General features: G+C 35.2%; 2 protein-coding genes across 2 annotated transcripts; one reads left to right on the top strand and one right to left on the bottom strand.

Annotated features, from left to right (window-relative positions):
• The first annotated feature begins 13,357 nt into the window (after window positions 1-13,357).
• LOC107792673 (laccase-7-like) lies at window positions 13,358-17,773 on the top strand. Its single transcript, XM_016614910.2, has 6 exons — window positions 13,358-13,525; window positions 14,256-14,407; window positions 14,850-15,094; window positions 15,959-16,087; window positions 16,191-17,147; window positions 17,538-17,773. The coding sequence occupies exons 1-6, from the start codon at window positions 13,424-13,426 to the stop codon at window positions 17,666-17,668; spliced, it is 1,716 nt and encodes a 571-aa protein (XP_016470396.1). The 5' UTR covers window positions 13,358-13,423; the 3' UTR covers window positions 17,669-17,773.
• A 131-nt stretch (window positions 17,774-17,904) lies between these two features.
• LOC107792674 (uncharacterized) lies at window positions 17,905-24,151 on the bottom strand. Its single transcript, XM_016614911.2, has 5 exons — window positions 23,766-24,151; window positions 23,586-23,658; window positions 22,331-22,395; window positions 19,005-19,111; window positions 17,905-18,266 (listed from the first exon to the last, which is right to left on the bottom strand). The coding sequence occupies exons 1-5, from the start codon at window positions 23,898-23,900 to the stop codon at window positions 18,065-18,067; spliced, it is 582 nt and encodes a 193-aa protein (XP_016470397.1). The 5' UTR covers window positions 23,901-24,151; the 3' UTR covers window positions 17,905-18,064.
• Window positions 24,152-27,083: the final 2,932 nt, after the last annotated feature.

Raw genomic sequence — 27,083 nt, 5'->3', positions numbered from 1 at the left:
ATTATGTATTTGATCGATTGCATGCATCATCGCGGACTCTTTTCTTACTCTCAATTGCAAACTTCCCCCTTTTCTTTTTTCTTTTCCTTCCTTTCACTCTTGCCTCTGTTCTCTCTTTGTTTTTATTCTCTCTTTTCTTTCTTGTTTTTCCGCTCTTTTCTTTTCTTTACTCTCTTGTTTTTTCCTCTTATTTTCTTTATCTCTTTTTTATTTAGTTACGGTCGAATCCTATGGATACTGCCTACGTATCATGACCCCGCATGAATTAGACCAAGTGTAGTTCTTGGAGATAAAAATAATAAAACATTTTTGGAATTTTCAAAAAAAAAATCATAATAAGACTCGGAAATAAACTTAAACAAAACTAACAGACTCTGATGAAGGACGAAATACAGACTCGAAAAACAAACAACCCACATACTCTGATAAAAGAAATATATACTCCAAGACAAACTAGCAGACTTTAATAGAAAGAAAATACAGACTCAAGAAATCACGAATACATCAGTGCCTCAATTGGCCCCGAAACCCGCGGGGAATCATTCGGCCTCGTCGCGGGCCGACTCGCTAAATCCCCTTGGAGGTGGTAGAGATCTTCCATTACCCGGCGAACAAAAATCATCACAGTAGCGAAGAACATAAATCTAGTCATATCCTCACAGCTACTGCACTTCATCACGATGTAGTTGGTGACCCTTTTGACTCGCTCTCTTATGACGCCCTTCTCTTGCAACAAACGCCCAATCTGTTCGGTTCTGGCTTCCAAAGTTTGTTCGGCTACCTGGTTCTGCTCTTGAAGTTGTTGCAAGTCTCTTTCTAGACGTGCCATTAAGGCGTAAAAATATTCTCTTTCAACCTTAAAATTTTTGGCTTGTTTAGCCATTTCAACCTCGAGGTTGTCAATTGCCTTTTCCTAACCTGTGACCCTTTTTTCATATCTTTCTTTTATCTGTTGAACGAAAGTTGCACGCCTTTCGGTGGTTTCAGCCAACCTTGTTTGTACTTTTGCTAGTTCAGACTCAGCTTTCTGCAGGTCATCTTCATAGTCACGTACCTTTTGAGTAAGGTTATAAATGAGCCTTTCATCTTTCCTGCTTCGGCCTGGGTTCTCGGCTTCAATTTTCAACTGTCGAACCTGAGCTCTGAGAGCTTCATTTTCTCGCACCAATCTTCTCCTCTCACCTTCGACCTCTTGTGCCTGTAAATCATTGTTGAAGGTGACATTTCTCAACTCTTCTCGTAGATTATGGATGGTGGCCTTATATTCCTTTTCCTTCTCCCCCTAGGCTAACCTCTCCTGAATTTTATCATCAAAGGCTTGAACATGAGGCCTTTTTAAGGGCCTCTCGAGATCTGGCTCATTATTTACATAAGACATTTTCTCAAACCAAGCAGCATAATTTGGATCTACTTCCCCCTTGGCGATGTTTGGTACCTGGGTGCCATTTTATAGATACCGGCAGCTATTCCAATCCTATTGAACTACAGCCTCGGGCAATGCAGCTTCTGGATGTAACTTTATGACCTGGGTGCTTAGATCTTCATCTTTAAGCACAATCTGATACCTTCCCAATTGCCTCAAGACCCTCTGCGGTGCATACAGCTGAATACTCCTTACGCTTATTAACCTTAGGTAGCCTTTGGTAGCAGTCATATAGATGGCTTCTGTCCTCGGGAGTCATCCTATAGTCCACTCGACCTGACCTGCGTTAAGAACTTTCAAGTGAGAGATCTGGTGTGTTGTAATCTTTTACCCTCTCCTCATAACTAGTGATGAAGTTATTCGGGCTCGAACCATAACTCATGAATCTGGGATGATGGAGAAGGTGCTCGATCAACCACATTTGCAGAAGGATGCTGCAACCTTCAAAAAATTGAGCCCCTGTTTTGCATAAAGTCAATGCTCGATAAATATCTGCCAGCACCAACGAGACAAGTGTATGATCTTCCTTGGTAGTGAGGATTTGTACAATTCTAGCCATACGAATATCCGTCGTCCCTTTCTCATTTGGAAAAACCATTATCCCCAAGAATGCCACAATAAATGCGAACCGGCGATGAATTTGCCAAAGGCCCTTGTCTTGTTTGTTGCTCAGACACTTTTCATGCATTTCAAAACCAGTAGAGTGCCCGAACCTGAAGTATAAGAAATAGAAAGCACAACACCCATTGCTCACACGTTCTTTATTTGTCTATTTACTGATATTCAGGAGGTCAAAGAACTTGTGCACCGATGGAGCCTTTGGAAATATAAGTTGTTGCTTCCTCAAATCTCGTCTGAATTCAATGTACCCAGCTATCTCCTCCAAAGTAGGGGTGATCTCAAAATTCGAGAAACGAAAGACATTGTGGACAGGATCCAAGAAAGTTACCAAAGCCTTGATCAGATCTTCCCGTGGTTTGATCTAAAAAATGTTTATAAGAGCACCCAATTGCTTTTTCACCCATTTCTGACCATCTTCATCTAGATCATTCCACCACATACGCAAGTGCAACTGGGCATTTTCCCTGACCACTTCTGGCGGATCCTGGATGGTATTCATTCTGTTCCTGTGGAAGGTTAAGGTTAGGGTTGACTCGAGTGGATCATTTTGTAAACATGTTTTTAAAGAAGAAAAGAAAAAAAAAAGAGAAAAGAAAAGAAGAAAAGAAAAAAAACAAATCAAAGGCCCATGATTTATTCCCCTATATGCCAATTTTAGCTGAGTGACTGTTTTTGCAAATGCGGCCCCTTCCCAATTTCACATGAATTTTGAGGCAGGGGGATTATTTTATGACCCTTCACAAACTTGTCCATTCTTTTACGAAAATAGCCTTTCGACAACTGAAAAATACTCTGAGGCTATCTCGGCAAGAACGGTTTAAGACATTGCCGAAGCTGGATCGGCTTATTTTGATCAAGAATCCAGACTACATTCACTCGACCACCGACTTTCTTTTCTTTTTTTTCTTTCTTTTTTTTTCAAAAATAAGGCCGAACCTTATGTAGGTTGCCTACGTATCCAATATCCGGTGAGAATCAGACTTGCGTAGTTTGGTCAGTTTTGACATATTTGAAAGAACACAGTGTTTGACTCTTTCTTTTCTGAAAAATGTTGGCAGAGCTTCGGGACGTTTTTTCAAATACCGAGGTTTTCTTTAGAATCGGGCTTTATTTCCTTCCCTACATCACTCTTGGTTTTTCTTTTTGCTTTATTTTCCCTAGCCGGTCAGCATGCAAGCCCAAACAAATAAATGTACACATAGCACATAGAATGCATCAGGATGGTCTGTTGTTCCGGGCACACCTGTCCTAGACGGACCCAACCCCTGTGTTAAGTCCCCTAAGCCAAATGCACATGATGCATATAAACGCTCTTATTAGGGATCCGGCATGAAGCTGTATTTTTCTAGGTTTATCTCCTGGGGTTTTGGTCTAGACTTGGGTACCCGAGCGGATAACTGGGGCCGAAGAGAGGGCGACGTACCGGGAGCACTGAAGTCTACCCGGCCTTGTTGCTTGCCCCGCCTTGTTCTATTTGGTATAATTTCTACAGAAAAAGTGGGTCACGCGAACGTGTGCACCATTTTTTGAAGACTCGGAGAGGTGGCGTAAGAAAACATTTATAAACAAATAACATTTAGCACAAAAGATTCACAGAATACAGTAATATTAACAATAAATGAAGCCAAGTAAAAATCATTAACAAGCTCGAATTCTTGAACCCTAAACCAGAGATTCTGGGTTCGATCCCCAGCAGAGTCGCCAGATCTATCACACCTCCTTTTACCTACCCCCGTAAAGGGGTATATAAGGCAGTTTTTTATCAAAATAAAGTGACAATCGAAACGGGATCGTTTTATTAAAAATCAGAGTCGCCACTTGGGATAATTTTATGGTGTCCCAAGTCACCGGTTTTAAATCCCGAATCGAGGAAAGTTGACTCTATTTACGGTCTACGAACACAGAAATCCAGGTAAGGAATTCTGTTAACCCGGGAGAAGGTGTTAGGCATTCCCGAGTTCTGTGGTTCTAGCACGGTCGCTTTGATCTTACTTGGCTTATTAAATTGTCTAATTACTCGTTTTAGAACCTATGTGCACTTACCTCTTTTTAACCGCTTCTAATCACTTGATTTATTCGCAATTAAAGAATTGAGTTACACGTACGTATACTCCTTTCTTTTGGCGCGTCAGAAATAATGTCACGCGAACGTGTCCACAATTAATAATGCTGTTTATTTATTTAAGAAAAATTTGGTTGAAGTTGCGCGAACGCATACCTCGAGTCTTTTAAGAGTTTAATTTGCAATTATGTTACGCGAACGTATACATAATCGCAATACTAATCTAAATCGGGCCTAAAGCAAACTACGAGTGTTTGAGGTTATTTTATACTAAGTTAATATTAATGCAAGGGCCATGAAAATTTGCTAAATGGTGCACCTCGAATTCTAGGGGTCAAACGAAGCTAGTCAAAACGAGGACCGAGCAATTGTTGTTTGTTCGCACACCTCGACTTCCAATTTTAAAAAAGGGAATTTCAACTACACTTAAAGGGCCATAAACTATTTGATTTCGAATGGCATGTTTCCACTAATTAAATTAACTAAATAAGACTTAAGGGAATCATAGCTACTTGTTAAAACACAACTTAATTTAAATTGTGAATCTAAAGGAGCTAAGACTAAGTTAAAATTACTTCATTTTATTTCGAAGCTTGGGCTTGGCCTAACGTGAAGCCCAATTGAGCCAACAACTGACTTCAATCCAAGATGGGCCCGAAGGAGCCCAATTCTAAAAATAAAATTAGTGTACCAAACTTGGGACTCAAGATCAAGTCCATTCATAGCATCAGGCAGCATACATTCGGGGTTTAAAAACACCAGCTGACCCATGTCGGATTTTAATTCAAATAAAGCAGCGAAGGGTGAAGCATCGTCAAACCACAGCATCATTGGAAATAAAAATTGCTTAAATTCGGCTATTCCAATAACAGTAGATGCACAGTATTCCATTTTATTTAAAGATCAAACTAAATGACAACCAGCTATAAGCCCCCATTCTCCAGAACCAATAATTACACAAAATCGACTAAGTGCAAATCAAGCAACAACCTCATGAGACATGAAACTGAATTAATATTCTACTTCATTTCTGAATTCTGACTGTCTGAACACGTATCAATTAGCCAAGCATTTTGATAGTCTAAAACACTCTTTCCAACTTAAACATGCTCAAAAACATATCAAGAGTAAATCAGTGCAACCTTTACTCTTAGGCTCTTCTGTTCTTTCTTCATTCACAAAAACTGTGTATCAACCACAACATAAAGTTCATTCCACCATTCACTTTACGAACAAAATGCTATTTAACTAAACACTTATAGCAACAGTCTTAAAGAATCAACAGGTAGAAAAGTTCAGGTGCAGTACATTATCATTACACTATTTTATAAGGTTAGACTTACAAGTTCACTATCCTATGCATATTACCCAACAACTAGCTATGAGACATCCAATGGAAAATTGGATTCCCCTACTAATTTTAAACCAAATACAGCTCGCAACATGGTATTTGTCAACAGCTAACAGAATGCCACGTACCATAAAACTAGGAACTAAGCAAGTAAGCAAAGTAAACTAAGCTATGAACAAAATTAATTGTGACTAAAACTCAAAGCTCCAGATTTCCATTTCGATTCTAAATCAGGACCTACATTAGGTAGGTGCAGAAGTGTGTACCTGAATAACAGCAAAATAGACCAAACTTAGTCTGAAACTAAGAGGAAGCAGCAGTAACAGCAAGCCAAATGAAACAGGAAAGTGACAGCAGAAATCAGCTCAAGATGAGCAATGGAACAGTGTTTCCCAGCAAAATCCAACCCAAAATTTTATAGAAAAAGAGACCCAAATTCAATCCATTTCAACCCCAGAAGAATCAGAATTCACTTTAAAAATCGAAAACCTCAAGAATTACAGAAGAAATTCAATGGAACAATGATTTTTTTTAATATTTCCAGTCGTTTCAGTTTTCAATTTTTTTTTATCTCTTCCAAACCTGACTTGAATATCAAGTAAGATGCCTTTATAGGTAAGGCACTAGGGCAGCCTAAAGAAATCAGATTTTTCATTTTGACCCTTTTCATATTTTCATTTTTGCTCAAAAGCCCTTAGTTTAAAACATCAGATTTTATATAAGTCCCCACCTCACTTTCCTAGAAGTTTCTGAATTCTGTTACTCAAGATTCCTCCCACCTACAGTTCCTAAATTACCCCTTTAAGACCTGTTTTTTACTCTGAAAACCAGACCCAAAAATGGGTCAGAATTGACCCAATAACCCAAACCAATTTGGACGGGTTGCTCTTTGCTAAATGGACCAAAGACAAACCAAAGCCTAAACGAACACTTATCTATTTGAAGAGGAAATCTGCTAGTCATGATAACATGAAATGATTTTAAAGCAAACCAACTAAACTACTGATCAATTAACACGACTAGGCAGAAAATTAACTAAGTTATTAAATCAGAAATAACCTAATTAAACTAATGAGGCTAACATAGAAAGGGAGATACTCGGAGGGAACAGAAAAATTCAAACATCAGAAAATCGGTGAAATTTTCAACCAGAGAAAAGGAGAAGAAAAGAAGAAGGATGAAAAGTGAACTAAAACCACAAATAGACACCAAGATAGATAGAAACTCACCGATCGAACTCGAAGTTACACTTGATGCCCTGATTCACACGAAACTGATGCTAATCACTTGTTCTCTATTAAGAACAAACGAACAACTTCAGTTTTGCAATGAATCAACCTTTTAGTCATGAACAACGAAGGCTTGAGTCGATGCATGCCACCAGATTCAACAGGAATTGGTTTTGAACTTTTAGGGCTCGAACTCGAATTTAAGATTCGAGGAGCATTGAATAGATTCGAATGAAACCAACAGTGGATTAGGTGTGAGGGGGTATGGTGGTTATGCGGTATTGATTTGGAATCGATTGGGTGAGTTGGAGTTTTGGTCTTCCTCTTCGATTTAATATTCGAAGAGTTCCGCTAGGATTCGAGAGAGGGGTTTCGGAGATTTGGGAAGAGGAGAAGGAGAGGGTTCTAGGGTGTGAATTTTGGGTGGATTGGGGTGGTTTACGGCCGCGCCTCCACCGGATATAATAGTGGGTTTTTAGGGCGGCGGGATCTAGGGTTCGTTGCTGAAAGAGACGAGGGAGACTAAGGAGGGGGTTTGGGAAGGGGGTGGTCTGTTTCGGACACCTTTATACGGGGGAAGGGCCAGTTCTGGTCCGTTGGATCTAGTTGATCCAACGGTTGGGGTGAGATAGGGCGAAACGGCGTCGTTTGGCTTAGAGGGGGCAGGCCGGTTTTTGGAGTAGATTTTGGGTCGGTTCTGGACGGGTAAGGGGTGTTTAAGACTTGGTCCTGGGGGAAATTTAATTATAACATCCCAAACTTGATTTTCTTTTATTTCTTTTCTTTTTCTTTTTCAATTTCAAATCCTTTTTCTTTTCAAATTAAAAATAACACCTAAATTAATTTTTAAACTAAATTAATCTACCCAATTAGGTTAATCATTCATCATGGCATTTACAATAATTAATTAAATCCTAAATTTAGAGAAAAACTATAAAATTCAAAATTAAAGAATTAAAATGCAAAATGAACTATTTTTGTGATTTTCATATCTTATAAAACAAACTAATTTACTAATTAATCTAAAAAAATGTAAAATTAAATCCTAAATGCAGATGCAGCATATTTTGTACTTTCATTAATTAAACAAAAATAAAAATGCACAGACCAATGCAAACAATTATTAGAAAATGCCACAAAATCCACAAGAATTGCAAATAATGAAAAGAAATTATTTTATTTTAAATTTATGGGAGTAATTGATGTATAGGGCAAAAATCACGTGCTCACAGTACTATCCCTTCTTGTCTATATTTTCATTAATGTGGTGCTTATGCTTTCCTGATCCGACAGTCTATTTGAAACAGTCTCTCTATCCTCACAAGATAGGGGTAAGGTCTGCATACACACTACCCTTCTCAGATCCCACGGTGTGGGATAATATTGGGTATGTTGTTGTTATATACACTATCAGTATAAAACAAAATGGCACCATCAAATTGAGCTGACTTGAATTTCTTAACACATCTTTGAAGTTCTTCTTCATCTTCATCATTAATATAATCTTTAGTATGTTGATCCTCTAAGATGTTCAAAACTGCCAAAATATCCTCTAAAAGCGGGAGAATTCAGGGAGAAATTCAAAAATAGCCAGATTTACAACTGGTCGTTCAAAAATAGACAGATTTACAACTAGTCGTTCAAAAATAGCCCAGTTTTAAAAGTAATTGAAATTTAGCCACTTTTCATGTAAAGATAAATCTGAGCGAAAACACTATTCAAAACCCGGAAAATACGCCAGTATATTATAAAGTATGCTGGAACTCCAGCATAATATGATGGAGTTCCAGCATAAGTACACTAGAACTCCAGCATAATATACTGGAGTTCCAGCAAGTATAATTGTCCAGTATAATATACTGGAGTTTGGAGCACCGGTGCTCCAGTCTCCAGTATATTATATTGGAGTCAGCAAAGTATACCGGTCCAGCATAATATGCTGGAGTTCATACACAGGTGCACCGAACTCCCGTATATTATGCTGGATCGGTCTCTATTGCAACAAAATAGTGGTTATTTTTCATTGACTTCGTAAATGCTGGCTATCTTTGAATGACCAGTCCGAAAACTGGCTATACCGTGCTATTTTTACGAGAATTCAACGATTCAGCCCAACTCGACACCGACCTTCACTTGAAAGGGCCTGAAAAATATTAGCCCAACTCATTTCTCCCCGGTTGGCTCGCAGCATTTTGTAAAAAAATTGAGTGAAAAAAGATTTCGAAAAGATATGATAAATATGGACGAGGTTTCAATTTCTTTACTGTTAGACAATTCATTCGAAGAGCTAGATCTGTCAAATTTCTCTTTAAAGACTCCCCAATTACACTACATTACTAAAAATTCTGATGAAGCAATGTACATATAGGGGCGGAGCTAGAGTGTCGAGAGCGGGTTCGGTCGAACCTAGTAGCTTTGGTTCGAACTGTTAAAAAATTTATTGAATATGTATAAATTATTAATTTAGAGCCTAGTAACTTAAGGCTATTAAAATTCCGAACTCATAAGCTTGAAATTTTGGCTCCGCCTCTTAACGTACAACATTTATATTTGGTGAATCTAGAAACCAACACGTGAAATAGTAGCCCTCAATGGCGAGGTAAGTACCTAGAAATCTTCAAAATTTAGAAAAAAATAGTATTAGACAATTTATAAATTCAAAGAAAAAGTATTATGAAATAGCGACAGATTTAAGTTTTTATTTCAAAAGTCTAAATAAATTAAGACTAACTAGACAGTAGACAGTCGAAAGCATGATTTAAACCCAAAATAAATTTTCAAATCGATTTGGCACAACGAAATACATATAACTTAGAGATCCATGCATGGGGAAAATGACAAGCAAACTAATCATATTTTCTTGTCTCTATTATTTTACGGAATTAATTACATTAGTTATCTCTGTCTTTCTCAGCCCTTCCCCCACCCTAACGAACACACACCAAAACACACTAATTAATTAACAAACACAAAAATAGAGTAACTTAAATCCCAAGCAAGTCATGACCAGTCTTCATCGAAATCCAATTTGACTCTTTTATTTTGGTAAGGCGTCTACCAAACACATAACGAACTAGGCTAGCTACCTCTCTCAAACGTTTCTATCATTATATCTTAAGCAAATAACGAAAACCTTGCATTTTCAATTCAGTAGTGGCAATTGACACTCAATCAAATAAGAATTGAAGTTTATAAACGCCGGCTATTGGGTAAAGCCAATAAAGCACATGTTTTATGCCCCTAAAATTTTGGGGTGGGGGGTGGGGGAACTTTTTATCATTAGGGTTATATGTTTAATTAAAAAAAAAGTACTTTCAATTTGTTGATAAAGATCACAGAAAATGTTACTTAATTAAGTGACTGAATAATTATTTTTCTATTTTAGTCCTAATTTTTTGTCTTTTGATGCTTCTTTTCTTCACTATCATGTATTTCTACAAGTTGATGAAGGATAAATTCTCTAAGAAAGCAAGTAACACAAGTAGATATTTACCAGAAATACGTGTAACACCATGCATGTCATTTTTCCTTAATTAGGACCCTTATGGATAAGTGATTAAACACAATTATATTCACTATTTTATATGCTTATTACTATATATTATGATTTTGGCTGACTTTGTAAATTGCTGAAGATTTACCTTGTCCGGACTTTTCGAAAATATCGTCAGATATGTATCGGATCTGTCAAAAATAGTATATTTTTGAAGAATCTAACAAAAATACGATAATATTTTGAAAAGTCCGCCGAACATAGCTGAAGATAAAAGCTAGGATGATGTTGGCATAGATCTCTTCGTTGAGTATCGTTGGAAGGAAGTGAAATTTAGAAAGAGATTTTCTGAGTTATTCTCTTCCTTTCCTTATTTTTATTAGTATTATTATCCTCCTTCCCCGCTAGCTGTCTATTTTTTTAGTCTCAAATGTATAGTTTTTCCGTCTCAAATAAAAGAAAAATGTGATTGGTTGAGAAGTAGAAGCAAGCTGGTTTTGATACTTCAACTATCTTCCTACTCCCTCTACAATTGTTGAAAAAACAAAACATATATAACAAGAACTGGTCCCTATCCTTAATCCTACTATTCAATATTCAAAGTCTTCTAATTAAGATATTTGAAGAGAAGATTACGATCAAATAGAATTAATTAAAATTTGGTTGTGACATACTTGAAGATGTCAACTAAGAAACCACCTTTTACTGTAAATAAAATATATAAATAATATTATTCCCGCTTATCATTTATAATATTATGAGTAGAAAAAAATACCACGTCAAAGTTTAAATTTTGAATGAAAATCATAATCAATATTATATACTAAATATTTTTGTATGTTCCAAAACATACAATATTTTTTTACGGTCATTCCCGTGGGCATATGATTTGACCATCCATCAACCATATAATAATCTATCTTTCATTCTAGAACGGTGGAGTCCACACCAGGTAGTTTGCGTTTGCACATCAGATGATGACTAGTTCTAAATAAAAAGATTGACAAAACATAGAAATTGTCTAGTGCAGTGAATAATGCGTTTCAGGAATATAATTATGCACTGAATATGTATTTATAAAGTATAGTTTGGATATATGATTAGTTGCATGAAATGCAAAATACATGGATTTGTTAGCGACGAGATTAACATTCATTAAGGGCCTTACAAGTATATTCACAAGCCCTATATTTAAAATATCGTAAAAACTTATCCATATTCGATTTTTACTCCAAATCAACTAACTAATATATATTCTTATTTTAATTTGAAACTGCTAAAATTAAATTATGTGATTTAGATGTAAACATCGAATACAAGCAAATATTCCAGTATAATGGCATCTCTCCCTTCGTGAGGAAAAAAAAAAAAAGAACAACGACGCAGAATGTGAAGTATTGCTAATACAAATTGTCAAATGTATTAGGAAAAAATTAATTACTGTCAAATGTACGTAGTCCCTGACCAAGTAATCTAATTAGCTAAGTACTAGGCTGTAACTTGTAAACCCCATCGATAACTTACTGGTATCAAAGTCCTATTTTCCAATTAATAATTAAAGCTTGTCATTAGTTGGTTGGTACGTGTGAAATGGGATAATATTCATACAAAGTTTGATTACCTTAATCAAGAAAATTGCCATATTCATACGAGGATGAAGAATGTACTTTAACTGTTAACATGTATATAATATTTCATTTCTATTTAACCCAGGGGCGGCCAGATGAAGCCCTTACCTTAGCCCCCAAATATTAAGGGCCCCAAAATTATAAAATACTATTAGTATATTAGTATTACATATAACATATAATTTATATAATTATTATTAACAAAAGATTTCAATTTTTTATATTTTTTAAAATTTGCCTGAGGTTGTATGACTAAGTGAGTAAATAATTACAAATTTCCTGTCTTATTAAATTAAACGATTTATTTACCTTCCCATCAATTCTAAATTTTTTTATGTACACTTTTTTTCTTCATGTTTTTGACGATTTCACTCTTTAATTTCAACTCGCATTCTCTGAGTTAGCTATTTCTTTTTGTCATATTTGTTTGATCCATATATCATAAAGCAAGTTCTTTTATATATGTCTCATATTTTTTAGCTAAGAAATTCTTGAGGGCAGCGGCACAAAATTCAAATCGATGGATAATGAGTCTGCTCATCTGCCCTTTTTTACTTAAATACCATGCTATTGTCCACGAGAGAGTTCGAAATCGTGATGTGAGCCTAATCTCATCACGTGTTTCACTCTTACCACTAGACCAAAGTCACGTAGGTTTCTTTTATGTCTCACTATAATATGGAGTTTATGAAAATTTAAGGGCCTTTTAATATATTTTGGCTTTAGGCCACAAAATTCATTGAGCAGCCCTGATTTAACCCCTTCTGTTTATGCCACTGGATTATATATATATCAAATGACGCAGACTAAGCATAATGAAGCATTTGTAAGCAACAGAGTGAATAACACTTACTTCAATAAAAAAAATTATATTAAGTTAGTCTGGACTGAGTAAAAGTCCCTGCGCCTCTATTAGCAACAAAAGATCGATAACAGAAAAGAATACGTAGAATGCTAGCTAGTTACAAATGTCAATATAACCTCAACTACTTAACGACAATTGAAGCTACCTAATCTAAATAAAAGAAGCCTAAGAAACGACCGAGGAAAAAAACTTAGAAAAACAAATTAATAGACGAAACAGTTAAATGATGTTCCTCAATACAAGAAAAATCCTTTAAATTATATGTCTATAAGCTATAAAGTCTTATTCAGTTTAGTACTTATTTGATGGCCAACTCAAGCTGTTCTATAACGAACCTTTGCGAAATTATTAATTGTCTACAAATAATTTTCAAAACACATTTTTCAATTGCATCACTTTGCCTTAAACAAAGTCTTTCACGCAATCGTGGAAAAGTTTGGCAAATAATTAGATAAATCAAGACTACATATGGAAAGCGAGATTAGGAAACTGAGATGAAATACGTAAAATTTAGCTAGCTAAGACATAGGATAAACAATTCCACAAAAAGAAGAAGAAATAATGAAGAAGAAAACAAATAATTGTATTACGTACATTTCTTAATTAGAAAATACTGCCGCCTGTGGCTTTTGTAGGTGTACAAACTCCTCCTTATATAAAGGCATTCATTTCTCATTTTCTCTTCACCAAATTCTTCAAGTTCTAGCCTTACAATTGAATTGTAGTATATTTCTTTTTTTTTAAAAATCAAATGGCGCATCATCAGGTTTTCTTGTTTGTTTGCACTATAATAGCTCTTCTAGCTTCTTACTCCTCATTGGCTTCAGCTGCAGTTGTTGAGCATTCTTTTCATGTACGTAGTAATTATCTTCTTTATTTCCCATGCAAAATAGCTAGCTCGTCAACTCTTCATAGAACATTACCTTGTTTAATTTTGGGGCGGATCTAGAGGGCCGGTTATGGATTCGTATGAATTCAATAGCTTTTTCCTAGACCATATATGAAGTTCGGTGCACAAAGCAATCTCGCGTTCACGCAAAATCCGCCGGAAAAGGCTGCCACCAATTAAGGGGTGTAAGGTAGGCAGCATACGCTAATGCAAGAATTAGTGACTGATTCCACAACTTGAACCAGTGACCTATAGGTCACACGGAGACAACTCTACCGTTCTTCAAGGCTCCATATATATATATATATATATATATATATATATATATATATATATATATATATATATATATATAATATTTACTCTTGAACCCAATTATTATATATTAATTTGAGTTTACAATACGAACTCATAAACTTCAAATCCTGGATCCGCCTCTGCATGTGACTCATTTCTACACTTGAGTGGCTACAATTTAAATATACTATACTTAATTCAAAAGCTTAAAATTGCCGTCATGTGATCGCCGCGCGCACACATACACATGCATATCGAGTGGAACTATTTGTTCTACTTGTTGCACCTCGTCTAATTTAAATAGTTATGAAAAGTGGCAAACGAGAATTACATTTACTAGAACTTCTATTTAATTAATTGTGATTTATTTATTTTTTATGATATTGGTTTTTTATAGGTGCAAAACCGAACTATAACGAGACTTTGTCGTAGACAAGTGATCACTGCTGTAAATGGAAGTCTTCCTGGTCCAACCATACGCGTAAACGAAGGGGACACCCTTGTTGTTCATGTCTTCAACCTTTCACCTTATAATCTCACTATTCATTGGTAAGTCCTTCAATATTTTAATAGAAAAAAAAAAAAGTAAACACGCAGTTTGTTAACAAAAAATGAGAGAAAGAAATCAAACTAAGAATAAAACAAACCACTTCTTTTTTTGGTTTCATAATGTTACACTCGTGTAAAGTAGTTGATTTTCTTGTCTAAACAATCACAAAAATGCCGTTACGTTAACATAAAAAAAAGTCAATTCAAATATTCAATAATAGTAGTATAATTAATATATAGATAGTTAGTGATCTTTATTTAATATATCTGTGGAAACTATCGCTATCAGCACTATCACCCTCCAATTAGTTAAAGAAAAAGAGTTTAACAAAATTAGTAAAAGCAAAGGGGAGTTGAACGCTTATTAAATAATGTCATTACATATTCATGGAATGACGTGAAAAATAAAACTTAATTATTGCAAATTAATTGATTAATGCAGGCATGGAGTTTTTCAGCTACTGAGTGGGTGGGCTGATGGACCCGAATTTTCGACCCAGTGCCCGATCCGACCCGGACATAGCTACACCTACAAGTTTAACGTAACGGGTCAAGAAGGGACTCTTTGGTGGCATGCACATGTTTCATGGCTTAGAGCGACGGTTCATGGTGCACTCATTATTCGACCCAAAAAAGGAAACTCTTATCCTTTCCCTAAACCTTACAGAGAAGTCCCTATCCTCTTAGGTAATTTTACCTTCTTCAAATTAATTCTTCAATTTCTTAGTATTGTATAGAAATATAAGACTAGAAATATTTATAATTATGAGTTTACCTTGATATATAGTAATTCGTTTGTTCCACTTTATGTGATGCAATTATTAGTTGGGGAGTCAAAGGAATTTTATTTGACTTAGTTGGCGTTTGGACATAAAAATTATAAAAAAATTTAAAAAAATAAGTACTTCATTTGGAGTAAAGTTGACATGTGGGATTATACTGGGTTGTTATTATTGTTGTATTTGGAGTAAAGTTGAAAAATGATATTTGAAATTTGCAATTATGTTTGAACATGCATTTATTTTTTAAATAGATATTGTAGTTTTGTGAGTAGGAAAAAATGTTTTTCCAAAAAAATTAATTTTTTTTTGAAAAACTCATTTTCGAAAAATCTCCAAAAACGTACAAAATTTTATGGACAAACGAGTCCTTAGTATTTCATTTGTTCCACTTTATGTGATGCATTTACTATTTGGAGTGTCAAAGAAATTTTTCTTTGACCACTTATTTTTGTATCAGTTAAATATTTTAAATTGTTAGTTACTGTAATTCATAGTATTTTTTATGTAGTTTCTAAATATGTGATTCTTTTTTAAAAAAAAAAAACTTGAAAATTATGAATTTACACCGAAAATTAGATACGTCTGGCTTTTGCACTCTGGATCGCATCACGTAAAGTGGGACGGATGGAGTAGTAAATAGTAACTCATATAGATATTTTTGCTTATGTATTGAGTTACGTACTGCTACAAGAATTGACAAATATATGTAGTGAAATTTACCTATTTATAAAACTAGGAAATGAAGAAGTATGTTGATTTGTTAATGCAGGAGAATGGTGGAATGCCAATGTTGTGGACGTGGAGAATGAAGGGCTAGCTAGTGGTGGTGCACCTAATAACTCTGATGCTTACACCATTAATGGATGGCCGGGAGATCTTTACCCTTGCTCTGTTAATCGTAAGAATTACATACTAATCAGATTTTTAATTAATTTGTGATTTTGTTCTATTTTGTCTTCTTGCTAACTTGGATTTTCCTTTTTTATTTTTGTTTTTATTAGAAACATACAAGCTGACAGTGAAACATGGGAAAACATATCTCCTTCGTATCATCAATGCTGCACTCAATAACCAGCTCTTTTTTAAGATCGCAAACCATAAAATGAAAGTTGTCGCGGTTGATGCTGCTTACACTGATCCTTACGTTACGGACGTAGTCGTCACCGGACCAGGTCAGACGACCGACGTCCTCTTGACGGCCGATCAGGCACCGGCGTCGTACTACATGGCGGCTAACCCCTACGCTAGTGCAGCCGGGGTACCATTTGACAACACAACCACAAGAGGAATTATTATATATGAAGGTGCACAAACATCAACTCCATTAATGCCAATTTTACCAGCCTTTAATGACACACCAACAGCCCATAAATTCTTCACCAATTTAACTGGGCTTGTAACTGGGCCATTTTGGATCCCTCCACCTCGTAAAGTGGATGAGCACATGTTTATTACTATTGGGCTGGGCCTAACTGCTTGTAATAGACAAGGAAATGCAACATGTGGAGGCCCAAATGGACAAAGATTTGCTGCCAGTATGAACAATGCATCTTTCCAATTCCCTGACAAGATTTCAATGTTGGAGGCATTTTTCCACAATGTGAATGGAGTTTACACCACTGATTTCCCAAACCAACCACCACTGAAATTTGACTACACAAATGCTAATAATAGCATGAATCCTGCTATTATAATGACTACAAAGTCTACTAAAGTGAAGAAAGTTAAGTTCAATGCCACAGTTGAGATTGTGTTCCAAAATACTGCTTTGATTGGGATAGAAAACCATCCTATTCACTTGCATGGATTTAACTTCCATGTCTTGGCTCAAGGATTTGGAAATTATAACCCCGCGGTTGATCGGAAAAAATTTAACCTTTTCAATCCACAAGAACGTAACACTATTGGTGTTCCAGTTGGAGGATGGGCTGTCATTAGATTCCGAGCTAATAATCCAGGTACATATATAACACATTCATTAGCTTGATACTGAAAGTTATATTCTTGAGCCGAAGGTTTATCGGAAATATATTTTTTATACATACAAGGTAGCGGTGAAATCTCCGTACACCCTACCTTCCCCAGACCCCACTTGCGGACAGAGGCAAACCTACGATTTAAAGATCGGGGTATACTTCTGGATTCAACCAAAATTTGTTTTGTATATAGGGTGCCAACTACTAATATATCACTATTTTCTAAAGACATATACATGAATACATGAAATTTTTGCCGAACTTTACAGGTGTTGGTGAACCTTCTCACTATAGCATAGGTCCGCCTCTGCTTGTGGGATTATGTTGTTAGTTGATGATTTATTGTTTTAATTGTTAATTTGGAAATTGCAGGTGTATGGTTGACGCATTGTCATTTGGATGTTCACTTGCCTTGGGGATTAGCCACATCATTTGTTGTTGAGAATGGGCCAACACCATCAACCAGGCTACCTCCTCCCCCACCAGATCTACCTAAATGCTAGATTATTTCCTTAATTTTTTATTTAGTTACGATTACTGAGTGTGATTATATGATTCTTGTTTTATTTCATTCATCCAATTGTATAAGCGAGTCATTTGTTTTTCTGGTCATTCTTTGACTTAGTTAAACAAACATGGTTGTATTTAGTTTTCATTCTTTAAGATTTATGTCAAGTGTAATGTATCATCCTTGTCTGAAATTGCTCTTTGATTATGAATAAAGTTACTGTGAGCCTGGTTGATAATCAAAAAAGAGTAATCCCAACAGAAGTTGTAAACAAGAATGGTTATGAACATTTGGCAATACTATGCAGCTAATCTGTACTCGTAATAATATCGGCAGAACAAAAAATTTTGCCATTGGGACTCATTTCGTCAGCAAAGGTAGGAATTTCTCCTCAACGGTGGGAAACAGATGCATCCTTTGGCAATGCTTCTGAACCAGTTAATAGATTTTCTGGCGATTTAGACCTTATTAGTGGTCGTCGTAAAAACCTGAGTGGCCATCTTTTAGAATTTATCTGTCCCAACAGTTTCATCTGCTCCCTTCTAAACTTTCTGTTTGCGTACCATTTTCCACCTCGCCAACCCAAGCCACACCTAAAAGCAAAGGCACAAAAAGCAAATCAAAGGGCGTATTGAAGCAGGTTTTGAGTTCTTAAGATTTTCTAGCTTCTTTCCACAAGTTATGAAAACTATACAGAGAAAGAATTAACAGCAGCATACACACACGCGCGCACACACAAAAAAAAATGGCGAGAGGAAACGTGACAGGCTACAGCTACTCATGGAGGAGAGGGATCACCAACATCAGTAGCATTCAGAAAGTAAAACAACAACAACAACACACTGTAATCCCACTAGTGGGGTCTAGGGAGGGTTGAGTGTACGCAGACCTTATAATGGCTACAAGAAGGCATTCAGCAAGTAAAAATTGGGTAATGTAATGGCTAATAAAACCAAATGTACAGGAAGTAGACAAAAAAATTCAACAGTTCACCATCATAAGACAAGAAATTAACCACCATCATACGACAAGAAATTAACACAAATTCCATCTTCTTTTCCCCAGGTAAGTTCTTTTGCTCCCATTAGAGGATATTCAGAAAGCGATTCTGTTTGTCAGACTATTGAATTCGACATTTTTCCGAAAACAATAAGAAAGTAACGAAAACTACTCATCAATAAAAACACCAAAAAAATAAAACTAGAATGGAGGCAGCAAAGACTACACGAAGCATGGCCATTTTTCTTGTAATTAACCAGCTGGGTAAAGGGAAGAAAAAAGAAAACAAAGCAAGAACAAGGTAACTGAAACAGAAAGAAAAATTCACAAACCCGATAATCAGTGTGGTTCCAGCAGTTGCAACACAAGCTGGAACAGTAACGGAACCAGACACAAGCTTCTTAAACTCAGGATCTTCAATTTGATAATTATTCTTCATCTGCCATATAGAAAAGGTCAAATCATATAGTATGCAATAAACAACAAAAGGATTAACAAAATTCAAAAGAATTGCTCGTGGCACGTAAGAAAACCAACGTGCTCCATGGAAACTGCTAAAAGAAGACCGAACATGTGTGAGGACCCAAATGACTTCTGCTCATATCAGCAGCTTCGAACACATGAGACGGTGAGAGGGCCCAAATGACTTCTGCTCATATCAGCCGCTCACACCAGCTGAAGCTTCTGAAACCTCTCCCATAACCTCCATTAGGTTTCACCCAGCCCCACATCCCCAAATTCTCTTTTGTTAGCACTTCTTTGCCCTTTTTCCATGTTCATGAAATATTAATATCTTGGTATACTCTATTGCCATTTGCCGAACACAAAGCCAAACCTTCAGAGTCCAGATAATAAACTTTCTTAAGCTAACCTATTAAAATCTTGGTATTCATATCTTGGTATACTCTATTGCCATTTGCCGAACACAAAGCCAAACCTTCAGAGTCCAGATAATGAACTTTCTTAAGCTAACCTATTAAAAGAACATTATTTAGCCAATCAAAAAGGAAACAGTGATTGTTTTGGAGCTGAATAATATGTTCACAAGGATACTTAGGGAAATGACATATATTGATGTTCAGCTACTCGAAAATCAATCATATCTTTTAGAGTTGGGATAATAAAAAAACCTGTGGGTTAGCCGGCAAATCTCACAGGTTTGATAACTCGTGCGAGCATGGGCCCGCCCCTCGCCCCTCTGCTCTCCTCCTACTTTAGTCAGCAGAGCCAAATTCGTGACATCTACCTACCACACATCCTGTATTGTATTTCTTTTAGCATGCAAAGAAATGGGGGCAATAATCTATGATAATTAGTTTGTGGATTTTTATTTTATTTTTTCATAGATAAGTACAATCAATTTGTAGAAGTTTAAAAAAAAACAAGTGGCGATGGTGGAGGATGTTGGAGAACGAGCGAGGGATCAAGAGAGGTAGGAGAACAAACTAGAAACAGATGAATGGAGAAATACTAGTCGCAGGGTGACAGAGAACAAGATTAGCGATTGAGCAGCAAGAAGAAGTGATCATTGAAAGAAAAAGAGATAGTCTTGATGGATCAAATTTTTGATATTGGTATCTTCCAGATTACTTTGGCCAGGCCAGCTCCCACTCACTACTTCTGCATGCCCACGCACTTACATTCCTATAAGAAGCGATGAGTTACTTATGCTAGGTTTTCTAGGAGGCAAGTTGCACCCTAGGCCGCTAGGGAGGTGAGTACACAAGCTGGGGAACATAAAAAATACTAATTCACTCCAGTCCGTACTCCACACCATGCTTAATAATAATTGAATCTTAAACAATGGACTCCATATCTATAGTTGTACAGAGAGGTCAAATTCCAATTCTTTTCTCTATATACACATTAACCAAAGAAGACACAACTGCGCCACATGCTCTCATTGCCCTGGGCTATAAAGGAAGTACTTTAAAGTTTAACAGAACACTCAATTATCAAATATTTCTAGGTGGTACTAATTTTTTTTTCAAACTTCATGTATTTAATTACATTAATTTGTAAGGGCATATTCTCGAAGAATTAATCCCAACAATTAACACCACATTTGCTACTAATCCTACTCTATTCTAAACCAATTTACATCTTTTCTTTGCAGACGAAATTTTGTACTTTGTGATGCTGAGATGTCTTAACCAACATATCTGCAACAGGTGCTTTTGCGATTCCAAGCAATATCAGGACTAGAGGCTTAATTTAAAGAAGTGTGAGGTTATTCCAGTAGGAATAAGTAGACAGTATTGCACAATTAGCACATGTGTCTATTTGCAGAATGGGACACCACTGATGACTTATTAGGGTTGCCATTAGAGCATAACATAAAGACTGCAAATTTGAGACCAATAATAGAAAAGGATGAGAAGAGGCTAGCAAGGTAGCAAAAGAGGTACCTGTCATCAAAGAGAACCCCAACATATCACATGTCTCTTATGCATGCACTGTTTATTAAAATCTAAAAGTTTGAGAGGCTTTAAAGGAAGTTAATTTGGAACAACATGGGGGATAAGAAGACTTCAGTAGAAACATCAGTTTTAACGTTGGGAAGGGAAATTTGACTAGTGTTTGGAAGCACACGTAATGTGGCAACGACAAACTGAGAGTTATCTTCGCATATATCTATTAACATATCGAGCCAGAAGGAGATGACTACATCTATCACATCTACAGAGCAGAACATGCCTGAGTTCTTTGGAACTTGAGGTTCAAAAGGAATTTACAAGACAGGAGATAGTTATATTCTCAAACTTGATGGAATTACTCTATAAGCATGACAAAAGACGGGCATATTAGCACACTGGGAAGTGGAACAGAAAGGGAAGCGGATCTTTTCTGGAAAAGTGCTATTAGCATACAAAGTTCTTACATCTATCAATTTGGATCACAGAATATCCACAGAAGTATGCTTTTTCACGTGCATAATAACAAAGAAGGGGGCGATTCTAAAAGCTGAAACCTAAGGGAAAGGAAGACGACATGTGTCAACTGGTGCTTCATCTGCAAATGTTCAGGAGAAGATGTGGATCACTTGCAACTGGACTGTGAGGTAGTAAGTGGGTTGAACTGGTTAGAATACAGTGATGCATAGCTAGGTCTTCGTAGCTACAATAAACAGTCAAGAACTTGATGCATAGCTAGGTTTTCAGAAGAAGGAAGGAGACACAGAGCATGGGATGTCAACTCATTTGGCTCTTACATGGGTACCTAGGAGGAAAAAGAATGGAAGAACTTCTGAAGGAGTAGAAATTGAATCTGTAGGGTTCAGAGCCGGTTTTGCGTTTTGGCTAACTTTTGGTGCACCCATGAGATTCTTGCCAGATTGGTAATTTGGTAGCTTTCTTAGACAAGAATCATATCTCTGTGTATGTTCTTTACTTTTTTTGTATACCACTTGTATACGAGGTGTTCTCCCACATTAACAAATTATCGCTTTATCTAAAAGAACTTACTCCATTCTAAAGTCTAGACTGGATCATTCCTCTCTACACAACCTATGAACACAAGTTAACCCCCCCACCCCACCCACCTCCTTCCTGTATAGCACTCCAACAAATCCCCTTGGGTAGCATGCATCTTATTCTTTTGAGCAGAAAAAGCTAGAAGAACAACCATGAGGCAACATTATTCTGCAGTTAAAACTTACAGCTTTCTCTATAGATTCAAGACGATGGTCAACTCTTGATTGATGAACGTGTCGTAAAGTATAACCTGCAAAAGTCCAAAAGAATCTATGGAAAGGAAAGCAGATATTATAAATATACAATGAACAAGAGATTAAGTGCATGCACTTCTAGCATGTTCTCAGCATATAATTCTAAAGAAAAATCCAATTTTTTCACCAAACACTTCACAATATAGCCAAGGGTTCGAACCCAGATAGACTGCACATCATATAAGCAGACAAGGGAGAAACTCTTGCGAAAAAACACAATTGACACCTTCAATGGAATGGTGCTCTGTGAATATATAAGAGAAGCATCAAGCCATCAAAGAAAAGCAAAGCCAGACACAATGAAGTTGGAGGCAAAAAGTTACTTTTACATATTCGAATCGATAGGTCATATGAGCATGTCTGACAACCAACCTTAAAATCTCATTCACTCAACAGTCAACTGATCAATTAATGCGAAATAACAATCTCCCAGATCGGCAGGATATCTAAACTTATTATTAAGCCATATTCAATGGATCAGCATTCTCGCATATTCGAGAAAACACTCAAGTATGCTCGCAGTCAGCTCGATTTATTAAAAATCAAAATTTTAACCGTGTTTATACAGTCAATAGACATATATTCATTTGTCAAGAAATGGAGAAATTATATGAGTTAATTAACAGATGAGCACGTTGGAAAGCAGAACGCATTTCAAGTTGCAAGCATAATGGTGGCATTATGCTTGCAACTTTACATTGGACGGTTAGCGTTTACTGTTTAAAATTAATAAGACATTGTAGTTGATACTATTAAGTAGCTGAAGTTCTTCTCGTTAATCAATCTATTCCAGTTGGTAGATCAGTCAATAGATAATTCTGGCCACAAAAACAGACAGTTATACGCATTGCAAGTTGCGATACTTTGTACATAACTCGAGGCTCAAGCAGTGTGTATTATGCATAGAATGAATTACTCTCCAAACTTCCCTCTAGCTCTTTCTTCATTTTCTCTATAAATGATTTGATTTTGCATATGAGTACAAGGAATTTTGTCAATAACACCTTATAAGATAAAGAATAACTATTCTCTTACACATCAAAACCTTTTCAGGTGGCAATTCATTATACAGAATGGAAAACAATACAGAATTTCATAACTGAAATAAATACCAAAATCTCCAACAAGAATTGGCAAGCAAGTCAATGAAAATCTGTGAGGACAAAAAACCATACAATAGACATACCGAACCATGCTGTAGCAACTGATGCTATAGACGTGGAGATTGTAAATACCACTTTATGCCTCTCGAATATATCCTATTTCCCAATAATATCATACAAAAAAAAAAAAATATACTTCCGTGATTAAATGTGTTTATGAAAAAAGAAACAACTTTAACAAAACTTCAAAAGAATGATTGTACCTTTGTTGAATAATAAGTGTCTTGAATAGCAGACCAAGAATTAGAAGCTTTTCTTTTCAACTGAGGCACAGTAAGACGGTTAATAATTGAGGAGCCAGAGGTTCTAAACCGCTGCAAACCTCTGTACATATACATGGCTTCCACCAAAAATTGCAATTTTACTTTGCAAATTTTAGGAGAAATGGGTTTTATTTCTTCGTACTCACTTTGGCGGGTGGGAATTTGGGACACAATTTACTAATGTTAATTGCGTAGAGTTGTCTTCACTCTACAGCAGCTTAACAATGAGTGATTAACTTGCGGAAAGGGAAAAGTCCATTTGAATAAGAGCCGTCAATTTAGGGTTTGCTGAGGATATTGCATCTGGGCCGTATATTTCAGCTTCTCGATTTGGCTTCATCTTTTTCGCATACTTTTCTTCTTTTAAATTAGGATTGTGGGAAAAATAACAAAAATCGAATTGTTTATTAGTGAAAATTGTACTCATGCCACTAAGATTTATTGATTTCTCATTAAGAAGGATTTCATTTGTGTATAATTAACAATAAACTTTTGCATATACTAAACAAACTTTTGCGCATTTGCTATTACCTTGGAGTCATTTGTAATTATTAATAAACGAGTCTTGGGTACGCACGTTGCGCGGGTACCCATATTACAATCAAAATTTTTATAAAAATCACATAAATATTATTAATCTTGATATAGAATTTAAACTAAAGGAAATTGTTAACTTCCTAAAAATATGAATGTTAATTTTGTTTAACTAATTCTATAAGAAAAGAAACGTCGCCCCACAAAGTCCTGATATATTTTATTGGATTTCGATACATGAGCTTTGTATTTAGTTTACAAGCTCAAAATAAGCACAATGTGTTAATTTGTATTAGCAATAATCTCTAAATTTCTTTATAGGAAACAACTTAAAAGGTTAAAGTGAATGTAACAAGCTTGTATTATTCTAAAAAAATGAACAATAAAGAGGATACCACAATTATATAAGGAGACATGAATATGCTATAGTTTTATTTATTATTCATTATTAAACAATTTTATATTTTTGTATGTATAATATTTTGATGAAATAGTACATCATTGACGAGTATTATGATCTATTAACATTATAAAAAGATATGTGCATCCATAAATAAATATTGTGTTATAATATTCTTACTTTTGGAGATAAAGACACATTAACTATAATTTTATAAAGAAGCAAGGATGGTTCGTTTCTTACTTGAAAAGATATTTTTCTCTTTTATTTACCTAGATTTTAGAAATTAAAGACAAATTGATTCCTTCTTGAAAACTATTTTTCTCATTTATTTATGGTAGGAGTTCTAGGGTATCTTTTACCTTCTTTTTTATTTATATTAGAATTTAACCATGTAAATCAAAGTATATTTCATAATTTATTTTAGAAAAAATTGTAATTATACTCAAGATATTTCTTTTTTATATAAATTAGGAATTGTTAAATACTTTAAAGACAACTTTGTTCCTTCTTAAAGAGATAATTTTCTTGTTTATTTACATTTAGGATACTTTTTTTCTAAAAAATTATTTCAAAGGAATCAAATTGATAATAAAATTTGCTAGAGATCCTTGGCTGCTGCGTGGTTGTCAGAAACGAGCATCTTTCAAAGGCGAAAGTAGATACAATTTCCTTCCTACGCATTTTGAATAGTTTAATTCAAATTAATTTTTTTCTTTTTCTAATTTTGAAGTACGTTATTTTTTATGGGTAAAAGGATCTAGAAATGTCAAAGTTGTTAATTTATAGTAAATTTCAATACTTCTAAATATTATGAGCTTCTACATAGTTCAAATAAGGAAAGATTTAATAAACAAAATTTTATTTAATTTTAAAATCTTGTATATTAGGAGAATAATTAAATTACAATTTTGTCTATTGTGAAAACTAATTTTAAAGGATAAAAAAGACGAACGATATTTTGCTAAAGGCATTCGTATAATATAAATATGTTCAATTATTGGTAAGTATAATCTCTTGAAAAGGCTCAATACATATTTTATACCCCAACTTCAACTTGTACCAAGGTCTATTATTAAAAATCAAGACAATAATGCTCCTGTTATTGATTTAGAAATCTTGGATAAACTTTTAGCTTTGGAAGAGATCACAGATGCAATTTTTTTCATTTAAACCCTTCAAGGCATCTGGTCCGGATGGAATTCATTCTTTTTTTTATCAAAGGTATTGGAACATAGTTGGTGATTCTATTATTAAATTATGTCACACGGTTTTTGAATTTCAATCCTTTCCTTTGGGTATTAATAACACTTACTTATGCCTCATACCCAAAAATAATAATGCTACTGATCTAAAAAACTTTAGGCCTATTGGTCTTTGTAACACGGCTTACAATATTATCAAATTTATTGTCAATAGACTAAAACAATTTCTTCCTAGCCTAATTAGTCCAACGCAAACTAGTTTTATAAAAAATAGGAGAGCTAGCGATAATGCTATCGTTATTCAAGAACTTATCAACAATATGCGGATCTCTAATAGCTCAAAATATGATATGTTATTGAAAATCGACCTTGAGAAGGCGTTTGACAAATTGAAATGGGATTTTATCCATAAAACCTTTATCTTCTTCAACTTTCCCCAAAAATTTCCAAACTTATTATGCATTGCATCAAGCCATATTGGAATTCTAGTTAATAGAACCAAGACCAAGTACTTCAGTCCTAGTAGAGGAATTTGTCAAAGAGATCCTATGTCTCCTTACATATTTATATTATGTATGGAACTTATGTCTAGAATAATAGAAAATCAAATAGATACCATGCTCTGGGATCTTGTTAGAATTAGCCCTAGGGGATCCTCCTTCTCTCATCTATTCTTTGCGTATGATCTAACCCTAGTTGGTAAAGCTAATCAGAAAACGAGTAGCTGCATTAAGTGTTGCCTAAATCTGTTTATAAAATAAACTGGCTTGTCTATTAACTTTGCTAAATCCAGGTTTGTCTTCTCAAAAAAAATGTCATCCAGATATTACTTCTTATTTTGCAAACTTATTCAATATAAAATTAAACTTTTGAAAATGCCTTGGATTTTCCATTTTAAATCAAAAACCAAAGCCCAAGGATTTTCAATTTGTAATTGATAAAATGCGTAATAAACTCTCCCTCTGGAAATCTAATCTTCTAAACATAGTTGGTAGGTTAACATTAGCAACCTCCAGTCTTGGTTCCATACCTTCTCATTTAATGCAATATACCATGCTCCCTAAAAAAATCTTGAGTCAAATAGATGAAATACAAACAGATTTCATATGGGGTATCATT

Source organism: Nicotiana tabacum, chromosome 10 (genome assembly GCF_000715075.1).
Source record: "Nicotiana tabacum cultivar K326 chromosome 10, ASM71507v2, whole genome shotgun sequence".
Taxonomy (NCBI): domain Eukaryota; kingdom Viridiplantae; phylum Streptophyta; class Magnoliopsida; order Solanales; family Solanaceae; genus Nicotiana; species Nicotiana tabacum.
Note: the sequence above shows the minus strand (reverse complement) of the source record. Positions and strands in the feature narration are given on the sequence as shown.

Excerpts from the sequence above, each read along its gene's own strand:
- LOC107792673 (XM_016614910.2), top strand. The coding sequence starts at position 13,424 with ATGGCGCATCATCAGGTTTTCTTGTTTGTTTGCACTATAATAGCTCTT. Across the intron at positions 15,095-15,958 it reads AGAAGTCCCTATCCTCTTAG|GAGAATGGTGGAATGCCAAT; the intron begins GTAATTTTACCT and ends TTGTTAATGCAG. Across the intron at positions 16,088-16,190 it reads TTACCCTTGCTCTGTTAATC|AAACATACAAGCTGACAGTG; the intron begins GTAAGAATTACA and ends TGTTTTTATTAG.
- LOC107792674 (XM_016614911.2), bottom strand. The coding sequence starts at position 23,900 with ATGTATATGTACAGAGGTTTGCAGCGGTTTAGAACCTCTGGCTCCTCA. Across the intron at positions 23,659-23,765 it reads ACACTTATTATTCAACAAAG|GATATATTCGAGAGGCATAA; the intron begins GTACAATCATTC and ends ATTGGGAAATAG. Across the intron at positions 18,267-19,004 it reads GGAACCACACTGATTATCGG|GTGTGGCTTGGGTTGGCGAG; the intron begins GTTTGTGAATTT and ends CTTTGCTTTTAG.